Here is a 13,152-nt window from a genome sequence, read left to right as displayed (position 1 = left end):
AGCATGGACGTAAGAAATATAGGGACATGGCATATAGATGCGGGGGGATACTTTGCAGTCCGTAAGGGGAGGCGTTGGCGAATTGCTAATTGGTTAAGAAAATGTACGTGTTATATGGCAATTGGCGCATTAAGTCTACCAATAGGGAATCGACCAACGTAGCGTTTTCCCTTCCGATCTGTCAACGTACCCCCCTCGCCCATACTTTGACTTTGAGGCCTGTCCCTATATTTCTTATGTCCATGAGGAAAAGTTATAAACAAAATTCAATAAGTGTTCCAACCCTGATTATATTCCCTAAGTAAGTTTATTTGCGACTTTTGGTTACGTTTTGGGCATTTGAATTCCTATTGTAAAATTGTTTATAAATATTAGAATTAAAATAAATTCAGTAGTGTGAAAAAAATAAATCAATAACAATAAAGGGGATGAATTTTCCGTAATTAGGCTTTTATACATTCTTGCAATAAGAGGATAATGCAGAATATGCAAATGTAAAACTTGAAAACCTTATGTAAGGCGTCTATACAAGCGTAAAGTTTATATTCAGCAAAGTTGATTCAAGAAGGAGAATATCAATCATCCTTTTAATGTTGTATATATTGACGTTGCGGCTTTCAGCTCTCAATACTTTTCACTTTGACTATTCCATCTAACGATTTCTGGATGATTAATTCAAACCTTTCCATCAAAGAAAGTCTAAATTAAGGGACTTCTTCACCCTCTTCCCCAATCCACCTTTCCCTCGCGATCCTCATTCTTAGTTTGAAAAAAAAATTTCAATGCTATAGCATTGAAATTTTTTTTTCAAACCTTTCATTTCGAAGAATTTATTATAAAAGAAAATACTTTCGATCTATATCTTCCCTCCTATCTTTTTTTTATTATTATTGTGATATGAAATTTCAAAGAAATTCATTCTCTACAAGTGCTTAAAAGATTAATTCCCTTCTTCCCTCTTTCTTCACTTTTTCGAAAGCGAAATACATGGGAATTCCAAGTTTATCAAATTTAAATGTAAATTATCACGAGAGTTTAAAAATTAATTTTTCTAAATGGAATAATAATTTTGTCCTTTCGCGCACAAATATTCAATATTTGTAAAAAATGAAAATTCAATTCAATTTTAAAGTGAATAAAAAATAGGGAAACAAAATTGTATTCGGTTCTTTTTTTTATTGGCGAGTAGTTAAAGAATTCGTTTGATTTTAAGTCTTGATAAATTTATTCGCCACTAAGATGGCTCAAGGGGGTAAAGCTTTTTTACTCGAAATCGAACTGTCGCTGCTCAAATAAAGTCGATTTATCCGAATAGATAAATTTATTCCAAGATGGTAATGTTGCTGTTAAATCAGAAAGAATCACATTACTGAACTGAAAGATTGAGAGGTGGAATTCCCGCCCCCTTTCCCTGCGCCCTCATAGCATTATTTATGCAAAATAGTCAAACTGATTGAAAATTGACGAAAAAAATAAAAATGACCAAACAACAATATTATAAACAGTACGAATTTACGAGTTTATAATAGAACCTTCTTTTTCTAAGAAAGTCAAAAATTTTTCCCAGGAAAACGAATTTTGTTTTGAATTTTTTTATAGCATAACCTTCGACACATGCGTATCCATGATTGTAAATCTTTTTCATCTTTTTCTATTTAGACGAAAACCTTTTTTTAAAAATAGAAATAGTTTGGACGGTATTATCTTTTTCGGAGGAAAAAACAGATTTTTATTTGCGCACTGTAATGGAGATTGATACTTCGTGATGCCTGTGCAATTTCAGCACTCTAGACATATTAATATTCTAAACTTCTCTCGCTATTACGCAAGAGTAAACTTCCTGCCATTTACCAATATGGAAATTAACAATTTCTTAGAAAAGTAAAAAACATTACCGGACGTGGTAATTTTTATTTTAAAATGATGAAATATTCTAGGGATTAAATTCTTCAGTTAAAAAAAATAATAATAATAGCGTCTTTTTAATAAATTTAATCGAATTATTTTGTTAGGCTAATAAAAAAATTAAACCGAGCAAAAATTTTTTTTTTAATTTTTGATCGATGCCTAACAAAGAAATTATTTATGAAATGACTTGCAAAGCAGCGTTAATAGCAAATAAAAAATGCTAAATATATTTTTTCTTTAACAAGAAAATTAGATGTAACGCTATTTAATTAATACATTTTTTGTTCATCTTAATTATCTAGTTCTGTTAGCTAAAAATTTTGTGAATTTAACAGAAAGTCGAAGTGAAAACCTTAAAGCTATGTTGCCAGGCAGAACATATTTAAGCGGTTTAGCGAGGAGTGGAAGTGCGATGCCAGTGGGCCTATTTATATAGCAGTGGGTTTGGGTGGGTGTTGTCCCTACTCCTGCAGCCGCCAGTCAATGGTGAGGGAAATCGCAGCTAACGCGTGCGCAAACTTTTAATCTCAGTAAAAACGAAAAGCTTCAACTTTAGTTACACTTGAAAAAGAAAAGTTCTTTATTAAAAAATAATTTTTTAAAAAATTGTTTATTTTTACATTGGAAAAAAAATTATTTGATTCAAATAGCCAATTACTTGACTACTATCAATTAAACATTTTCTTAAATCAAATAATTTTTATTTGAGTCAATTAAATGGAATTTGCTTCAAATACTGAAATTATTGATTCATATACCATTTAAGTGACTTATATAAAATTATTTGATTGAAGTAAACATTTAATTGATAATAGTTAATTAAACGGTTATTTGAATCAAATAATTTTTTTTTGCAGTACCTATATTATTATTTATTTTTGGTTACTGATTACTTTGTTAATTAGAAGAATGTTAACATGTTAATCAGCAGGAGTAAAAAAGAATAAATTTCAAATGACAATTCCTCTATTGTAACTGCATAAAAAACTTAAATATCGGAAAATACGTCTGAAAATTAACACCTTGTTGGTCGATTTCCTGTTTCCGCGCGTACATCAAAGGTGCTGACAAAGTTACATTATTGGATTGTTCGTTGTCAATGTGATTGATGCGAGTAAACAGACGACTAAAGAAATATTTAACGAGAATAAAAAAAGATAATACAAATATTCAAATTTTCATGTTAATTATTGTAGATAAGAATTGAATTTTAGAGTTTTAGATCCAGTTAAAGATTATTTATATATAGAAAATTATTATTAAACTTTTAATAAAGATTAAAAAAGAACATAGAAAATTACAAATAAAAAATCATAGAATGTGTAACGGGAAGTTACATAATTAAACAATAGTTAATAATATTTAACAATGAATAGTAATTGAATAGCTTATACTATAAGAGTTACACAGTTTTTGATATTAAGTTTATAATATATTATGTAATTTGGAACCGGAAATATTATTAATTGAACATCTAATTGACATAACAATAATATTATGTTATTGACATAACATAATATTCATTGGATGAAGTAAGTTTAATAAATAGTTTCTATTTTAATTAACTTCTTGCCTTTTATTCTCCTTCCTCCCTCATTTCCCTTTCTTAAAATTGGAAATCCGGGCTTCCGATTATAAATGATAGAATGATAGAAATTTATACAATTTTTTTTACATATATTAATTAACTGTATATTATTGATTAATTAATATTATTTAAATTATTATTATTATTAATTAATTAAATAATAATATATTATTAATTAATATCTATAAAAAAGTAATTATTTAAATTTCGACATATAATAATTATAAATTATATTATAAATTAGAGATGTGCAAAATTCGAATCCAGAGAAAATTCGATTCGAACTTGCCAATTCGAAATTCGAAGGTTCGAATTGCGAATTGCACAACTCGACTCGGTCTACTTTCGATTCGAATCGGCCAATTCGAAGTTTTGAATTGCGAATTGCTCGACTCGGTTAACTTTCGATTCGAATCGGAAAATTCAAAGTTTCCCCAAGTCGAAATTTAAGCCCTACTTTCACCCTGAATTTTCAGGGTCTATTGAGTGTTAGGAGTAGTAAAGTAGGGTCTAATTCTAATACAATTAGACCCTACTTTGACTCCCAAAACAGGCTGAAATCTGCCAATCTTCCATTTGGAGAAGCAAAGGAGGGTCTACTTCTAAGAAACCTATACCGTACTTTTAAACCTCGTAGACCCTACTTTCATACTCCTAGACCCTACATTCTAAAAGAAAATTTTGAATTATTTTTTAATGCATTACTTGAAACACTGCAAATGCAAAAAGTACTCCAAATTCATAAATACTGATGTGTTTTATAGCGTCTATATACACTTCGTGTATATAGACGCTATAAAACACATAAAATTCCACTTTTACTCATCCCAAGTGCTTCAATTGAATCTGAGCAAATCTTTAAATTTTTCTTTTTCTAATGTTTTTTTCTAATTTTTTCCAAATGGAAGATTGGCAAATTTCAGCCTCTTTTGGGAGTCAAAGGAGGGTCTAGTTTTTAAAAATTGTATTGAAATCAGACCCTACTTTACGACTGCTAAACCTGAATAAGCCCTACATTTTCAGAGGCTAAGTAGGGTCTAAATTTCGACTCGGGTCGACTTTCGAATTGCACAACATTACTGCATACACATCATAGCACATTACATAGCAATTCGAAAGTCTAACTTCGATTTTCGAATTGGCTGACTTGATTCGAAAATCTAGTCGAGTCGAGCAATTTGAAAGTCGAAACTTCGAATTGTCCGATTCGAATCAAAAGTTAACCGAGTCAAGTCGTGCAATTCGCAACTTCGAATTCCGAATTGGCCGATTCGAATTGAAAGTAGACCGAGGCGAGTTGTGCAATTCGAAACGCCGATTTTCGAATTGACTAGTTCGAATCGAATTATCTCCGATTCGAATTTTCTGTTGTCGAGTCGATTAATGTTCGGTTCGACTCGATTAAATGCACACCTCTATTATAAATATATTATATTATAAAATATAACATATATTGTATTAGTGGATATGGCACAGGCATACAGTATTGCTGGTTTAGCCATACGCAGTGTAGACTAGCCATATATGTATGTGGGAGACAGTAATACGTATGTGAACAACACTAATACTGAATTTAAAGATCAGCAATACTGCATGTTTATTTCAAACAAAAGTCCTAATCATTCTCGTATGTCAGAATTAACAATATCATTTTTACCAGTGTAATAATACGTACTCTATATAATAATTTTACTAAAATTCTACGAAACATTTTTAAAAGGGTTCATATATTTTTACATTCCTTATCTGCAATAAAAATGTGGTTTCAAGAATAATTGAAATTCGCGACACAAAAACGTATGTGAATCATTTGTCGGGGAAAGAAGGAAAATTAAAGGGAAATCAATAGAAATCTTATTTATAATATCTTTAAGCAAATTCACAATGTAAACTTTTGCAATCGTGCATTGAGTACCTCCTTGCTTCTCTCTTACTCTCACGTGACAATCAAGATCAAAATTTGTTCATTATAAATTACGATTAATTAGAAATAATTATTCTTTTCTCTTATTATCCGACAAAATTGTCTATAGAAAATAAAATTACGGAACACTGGGTAACAGTGTCACTCGATATCGTAGACCCCCTACGTCGGTCAAAATCTGGTAAAAATTATATCTTAGTTTGATTGTAAAAGATTGTGAAATCCTTGAACACCCTCGTTAACCGCTGGGGAGCGCCTAGAATTGTCATCACCGACAACGGTACAGAGTTTGTAAATCGCAATGTTACATCATTTATACAAAATATCGGTTCAGTACAACGCACTACACCCTTGTATCATCCCCAGGCTAATCCTGTCGAGTGCGTGAATCGAAATTTAAAAACGTTGTTAGCAAGCGTTCTCGGTAGAAATCAGCGCGAATGGGATATTCTACTCGAGGATATCCAGTTCCCCAGAAACACCACCGTTCACACCTCTCTCGGAGTCACGTCAGCTTTTCTGAACTTCGCCCGTGAATCCAGACGAAACAGTTAGAGTTTGGTTAGATCGCATGAAACAAATAGATGCACTCCGCGCTAAAGTAGAACAATTCATGAAAAAAGCCAGTAAAAAACAAGGCAAAAATTACAATAAAAATCGAAAAGATGATATCAAGGTTGAACTTGGAGATTTGGATTTTTACCCTAATAACACTTTATCAAACGCGTCTTGTGGTTATAGCGCCAAGTTTGCGCCTCGATATAAAGGACCAGCCGTGGTCGCTGAGAAGTTATCACCTGTGGTGGTCGTTACTAATTACGCTAATGGTAAAAAGATTGGTAAATACCACATAAATGATTTAAAATTTGCGAGAAGAAATCTACGATCGCGATCTACGATGTAAACTCTCTTTTTCAGATTCGTCTTAAGCATCATGGAATTTAGCGAAATTACAACGCCAATATTGCCAACTTCAATCGAAAACGCCTCATTGAGTCTACTTCTGCGCCAGTTGTACGAATGGACAGTCGATTTAGTCTGGAATTCATCGGGAAAACCACTGGTATCAACGCACTTGACAAATGCACCTTTTTGACGATCTTGTGAATCTACGAGACTCATCACTAGCGCAACCAAACGACGCTAAACACACCATCCAGATTTAGCGAAGAGTTAAAACTATTCAAGGCTAAGTCTGAATCATCGCCCCTCAGACGACGCTACTTCTTTACACAAACTTCTACTCGAGATAAGTCAAGAGAAGCAGAATCTCTTTTCTAGAGAAAATTGAAGAAGTCTACCGCGCTCAATGTGAATTGAGTGAATCACGCCTCCGTCCGAAAGCAACAAATGATTGTCTAAACTGTGGTGTCATCGTCCATAGTTATTGCTCTTGCCATAAACCTTATTCCGGATCCTTCTGTCGTAAGTGTGCGCATCCAAAATTTAACACTGATGAATGCAGTTGGCCTCATGAACCAGTAGTAATTGACACTCCTGCGCACGACTCAGTACTAGTTCATGAAGATGAAGCGGCACCATCAACAAAAATCTGCAATTTACCTACAGGTTAAACTTAGATTAAAAAGATTCTTGTTCTATTTTCTATTAATTTTCTTAGTTAATTGTTACAAAAATTACATTTGTCTTGAAATTAAATTTATAGAAAATCATATAAATCTTTCGTATCACTGCGCATTTAATAGAAATAAATTTTCTTTATTTTTGTGATTAAAGAAATTTTCTATTACTTCTAGCATCACTCTACGAACCAAAGTTGACATTCCAAATAAGTTTAGTTAAGTTGTTGCACTTTCGGTTTAAATCCAATCTTAATTTTATATTTATTATATGTCATTCCTAGTGGTCTTTTCTAATTAATTATATTTTACTTTTTATATTAATATTATTAGCGCGACTTCAGGTCACCTCTTCTTTTCTGTTACAGTTTGTTCAAGCTCGATCAATCGTTTTTGAATTATAATATCTCATCTTTCATTACTCGACTCAAATCATAGAGTTGTGCTAAATTAAATGCATAAGAAAACATAAATGATTATTTAATTGTGTCATGAAATTGAATAAAAATTGATAATTTATAAATTATTTAACCAAGGACAGCTTAGAACTAACGAATTTAATAAAGAAGGTGGAAGTTTACAATTTACATTGAAAGAACCTACTAATTGTCAGATCTCCTTTCTAGATGTTTTATTGGATTTTGAATGCGGATTCATTAAAACAGACTGGTTCCAAAAGCCAATCGCTTCAGGACAAGTTATAAATTTTCATTCAGATCATAGTATGAATCATAAAAGGGGTATTGTTTTCTCATTGGTTGATAGAGCTATTAACCTCGCAGAAACAAAATTTCATAGAAAAAATATACACCAAATATTTGAAATTCTAACAGGAAATAATTATCCTTATGAATTTATAAAACAAAATATTGATGAAAGAATAAAAACCATAAATTCTAATAACAATAAGAACATAATAAATAGTGAACTGGAAAAAAACTTTCATACTTCTAAAATTATAACGTTACCTTTCATTCCAGAAATTTCACAATCAATCTTAACTTTAACAAAGAAACTAAAAATTCCAGTTATTTTTTGTATACAAAATAAATTTAATGAGATCCTTTTACAATACCCTAAAGACAAAGTACCCAAATTTGAAAAAACCAATTTAATTTACAAAATTAATTGCATTGACTGTAAGAAAGTTTATATAGGTCAAACAAAGCAATTTTTAAAAAATAGAATATACCAACACAAGTATTCACAGATCCATTCAATAACTAACACAGCTTTATGTGAACATACTACAACTCTTAATCACAAATTTGATTTCAATTCAAAAAATATTCAGATTCTTGAGATTGAAAATAACAACAAAAAAAGAAATATATTAGAAATGATACACATTGTAAAGAGTGACAGTTCTGTAAATTTCAGAACAGATACACAAAATTTATCAATTTTTTATTACGATTTAATTAAAATTAGTAAAAGTAATTTAAGATAGTGGAAACACACCAACCTTAAAAAAACATACATTTGAATTTATACCTAACCTTAACTCAGCTACTAACCTATATGACAATATTTTCAGAATGGTCAGTATGCATATATCTCCAGTCAAAATATGCACTGCCATGTGCTTATCGTATATTTTATATATTTTTTAAGAATGTTTATTTATTATTTTGTTAAATTATAAAAGAATTTTTAAATAAATTAAATGCAAATTATAACATTTTTGTCAAAAATATTAAAAAAGACTGAGAGAGAGCTTCAGTAAGTAGTCTGTCATGCAGAATTGCCACTCTCTAAAAAATGCATTAATTCATTAATAAATGTTAAAGAATGCGATGAAAATTATTTCAGATATGGAACTCCATTCCTGTTGTTATGTAAATTATTTTAAATATTTAATAAGGAGATTTTTACTCTAAGATCATTATGGTATGTAATCTAACCTATAAAAAGAATCTCACATGTGTTTTTGTATGTGTCATAACTGTTGTATTACTATTGTAGACCTGAAGATCCATGTTCATGGTGAAATCCATAGTGGAAGTATTTTGGAGACAAAATTAAATTTTCTGACATAATATATTCAATTTCTCATTTTTTGACCAAAGGCCACAACAAGTAACCTTCAATTATTATATAAAGGTCTATAATATTTCAAAAAACTTCATTTAGTAATTTGTAACTGCTCATTTTGGAGTGATAATTCTATGTAATATTCGCAATAATATTCGAATCACGCGCAAAATGATTGTTTAGAAAATGTTCAAAAACAATTTCGCTGCATAAAAATTTCTAAACTAAAAATCGATGTTGACTTACAATTTATAAATAATATGTAAAAATTTGTCGAAACAAGAGAAAAAGAAAATTCGAAGTTATTGTGGATTCGTTGTCCGGGATGATCCAGTGCGTCTTAACAGATGAATTTTATCCGTGGATTTAAATCGCTTTTTGTCAACCAGATCATGCGCTTTAGCTCCATCTCTCTGATGATCTCGTATTGTTAGACTTCGATGCTCCAGCAGTACAAAGGTTTGACTTTCTGGTACATAATGGGTAAGCATCTTGGTAGTTGAAACAAAGTTGTAAACATTAAGAAAAACAGGTGACTAGCGATGACACCGATGATAACACATCATAACGACTTTGAAATAATAATTAACTCGGATGTATTTGAGGAAATTATTTTCGTCTTCTAGTGTGAGAAACTGTGTGAGAAACTGTCTCACATATTAAACTGGTGCTTACTATGATAGCACGTGCAAGGGTTGAGTTATAAAAAAACATCAATATAAGAAATTAATTTTCCTTTCGCTGATAGCAATGAATTTCTGCCGAGTGTTGTAACTGGTCGGACATCTTCTTCAAATTGCGATATCGTGATGCGAAGTAGAGGATAAATTTTTTTTTCGGCTCTTGGATCCAGGTGATGAGAAAACGCGCATGACCAAGGTTTCTAAAGAAGCTAAGTTCGGAGAAAACATGACCAATGGATAATGTCCTTGCTTTGAGAAATCTCAAAAATAACATTTTATAGCCATTACAAATGAGATAGCTAATATTCTCGAAGCGGTGGTGATGGTTGTTAGCAGTTGCTAATCATGACGCGTGCGCTGGTACAGATGAGACGAAGCTGTTTCTCGTTTTGTTTCACTTGTAAGCTAATCTACAATTTTTTTATAATTGTTGTGAAAGAATATTCAGTTCTTTTTTTTAATTACAATTTCATTAACGCGAACATAAATTTTTTTAGAGTTATTATTTAGTTTTTTTATATAAAATATAAAATAATAATTTATCTCTATAGCTGAGAATTATATGTCGAATCACGTCATAATCACACGTTGCGCTCTTAAGCGTCTTATTGTAATGAAAAGCGTTATCTCTTATATATCTGAAATAATTATTATTTTTTTTAAATCAAGTAAATTAAGTATCTTTGCTCTATATAAGCTTTTAATAATTTCGCGTTGAAATATAATATATCATTTATAATTTCTTTGTAATATTTATTGTGATTAAATTTTTGTCAAATTTTCCTTTTATTTATTTAATAATGATAGCAAAATATTTGTACGAAAGGTCTGATATTATGACAATGTCTAAATATCAAATTACTGAATGCGGATAGTTTATGTATTACTATAAACGCGGATGCAGTATTGAACTAATATACAAGAATTTGTCATTTTATATTATATTGTTCTTTGTTTCATTGTATTTTAAATCTTTGCGTGTAATAATCGTGCTATAATTTTGACAGGGAAGGAAGTATGTGTCCTTATAACACTTTGCGTAAAGACTCGCCAACTGTTGTTGATAAGCAAGTAGTCGGCTTTGCTATAGGCAATGAACTAGGCAAAAGTATACTCGATCCTACCATACGCAAAGGGGTAATAGTGGGCAGATTCTGTTAATGTCCAAAAGTTGCGTCTCAGATTCAACAAAAGCAATATACGTCGTCGCATTTTGAAGTTACTCGTGAAATCTCTACTAACTAAACGTTTGATTAGGAATTACAGTATTTTGAGAAAGACACCTTCAGTCCGTGGCGAAAACGATTGCCATGAAGAATTGCACGTTTATTAATTTTAGCGCGGTATTTACATATCCTATTTTGAAGAATGCACACCCAATAATATACAGTAGAACCTCGATAAGTCGAAGTTGAAGGGAAACGGTGAAAACTTCGAGTTAAAGAGGTTTCGACTTATAGAGGTTTTCATATATTGTATATTTATTAAACATTAAAAGAAATCTGTAATTTTTGTTTGCCTTAAAGATTCCGAACACTGTTTATCTACAATGGTTTCTACAGTAAACAGTGCAGAAAATACATTTTCGTTTATATCATTACACTTTTCTACAAAAGTCCTTAAAGTATTAATTGCGTCCCTTGCTTGCTTCGTAGTTACCGTCATAAAAGATGTAGGTAAGTCCTCATCATTTAGAAGTAAGTCTTCGTCTTCATCATTTTGTTTAATGGAGTCAATTATTTCTGAATCAGTTATTATCATTCCTGTAGTAGAAAGGTCCTTATTAAGCAAAGTAAACTCTTCAAAAGTGATGTTTGTTGTAGATTTTAACTGATTCCATTCTATAGGAAGTGTGAGGCTCATTTCAACAATTTCTTCAGATGTGGAAGGAAATGCACATTTTTTAAAGCAGTTAGTTATTGTTTCCTGTGTCACACCTCTCCAAGCTTTATCTACCATCCTCAGCGCTTGCAATACGTTAATAGATGAAACAGTATTATTCTCCATATCAACAATCATTTTTCTGACGACTTCTGTCCTGTATTTAATTTTAAAATTTTGTATAATTCCTTGGTCTAATGGCTGTAATATAGAAGTTGTGTTAGGTGTCAAAAAGATAACTTTGACAGCTTTCAAAGAAGAAATATCCTTATGTGCTGTACAATTGTCGATAAATAACATAATCTTTCTTTTCTTTCGTATCATCTCTTTGTTAAGTTGTAAAAGCCATGTTCTAAATATTTCGGAGTTCATCCATGCCTTTTTATTAGCATCGTACTGAACAGGCAACGATTTGCAACCTGCAAAAATTATTATTTTTATAGAGTACATAACATTTGAAAGATATAAAAAATTTATTATCCAAAAAATTAATTTACAAAAATTAAAAAATATACAAACCTGCAAAACAACGAGGCTTTTTAGATTTTCCAATAACAAATGGCGTAAGTTTTTCTGAACCGGACATATTCACAGCTAATAAAACTGTTAGTCGTTCTTTGCTATGCTTCCCACCATGACACTTTTCTCCTTTAAATACTAATGTTTTATCTGGAAGACATTTATAGAAAAGTCCAGTTTCGTCAGCGTTAAAAATATCACTGGGGTCATATTCTTTTACTAAATTTTGCAGTGTACCCTTCCATTCCTCACAAACGTCATTATTTACACTCTTACTTTCACCACAAATTTTTCTAAAGGTTAATCCATGTCTCTTTTTGAATTTTTCCAGCCAACCATTGCTGACCCGAAAATTATCAATTTTTAAAGATTTTGCGTAGAACTCAGCTTTTTCCATTAATACAGGCCCACTCACTGTTATATTTTTGTCGCGACATTGTTTGAACCAAGTAAGTAAACATTCTTCCAAATTAGGAAATTCAGCAGTTCGTTGTCTTTTAAAAGATAAATTTTCTCCGCTCTCTTCCTTTTCCAATACTGAAGCCTGTTTTTTTATTATTGTTGAAAGTGTACTTAAGGGTATGCCATATTTTAAAGCAATATCTTTTTTTTTCTACCACTTTGCACATCTTCAATAACTTTTAACTTTTCCGCGTATGATAAAGTATTTAATTTTCGTTTCACACTCATCGTTATTGAAAATATAAATGAATACTGAACACGAAAAATAACTTTTAAATTCAATACAGGAACCTCTGTTTGATAACAATTGTATTGTATTAGCTTCTAGATATAGAGGTTCCGAAAAACAAAACCTTAGAGTTACAGAGGTTTAAAAGAGCCATATGTACTAACTTCGAGTTATAGAGGTTGCAAAACTAAACTTCGAGTTATAGAGGTTAAAATACATGGAAAAGTTGTTGAAGGGAAATGAAAATTACTTCGAGTTATAGAGGTTGAAAAGTTCGAGTTACAGAGGTTTTTGGGCTTCTAGGGAAGGGAATGGACATTTTCTTCGACTTACAGAGGTTTTCG

At 31.0% G+C, this 13,152-nt stretch overlaps 1 protein-coding gene across 1 annotated transcript; it reads right to left on the bottom strand.

Annotated features, from left to right (window-relative positions):
* Positions 1–9,336: 9,336 nt before the first annotated feature.
* LOC122498928 (tigger transposable element-derived protein 4-like) lies at positions 9,337–12,746 on the bottom strand. The gene is made up of 4 exons (XM_043606928.1): positions 12,735–12,746; positions 12,118–12,661; positions 11,377–12,017; positions 9,337–9,525 (listed from the first exon to the last, which is right to left on the bottom strand). Exons 1-4 carry the CDS (start codon positions 12,744–12,746, stop codon positions 9,337–9,339), a joined length of 1,386 nt encoding a protein of 461 aa, XP_043462863.1.
* Between the last annotated feature and the right edge of the window lie 406 nt (positions 12,747–13,152).

Source organism: Leptopilina heterotoma, unplaced genomic scaffold (genome assembly GCF_015476425.1).
Source record: "Leptopilina heterotoma isolate Lh14 unplaced genomic scaffold, ASM1547642v1 Lhet_161, whole genome shotgun sequence".
NCBI classification, from domain to species: Eukaryota; Metazoa; Arthropoda; class Insecta; order Hymenoptera; family Figitidae; genus Leptopilina; species Leptopilina heterotoma.
The sequence above is the reverse complement of the archived record's forward strand: the minus strand, read 5'-3'. Positions and strand labels throughout refer to the sequence as shown.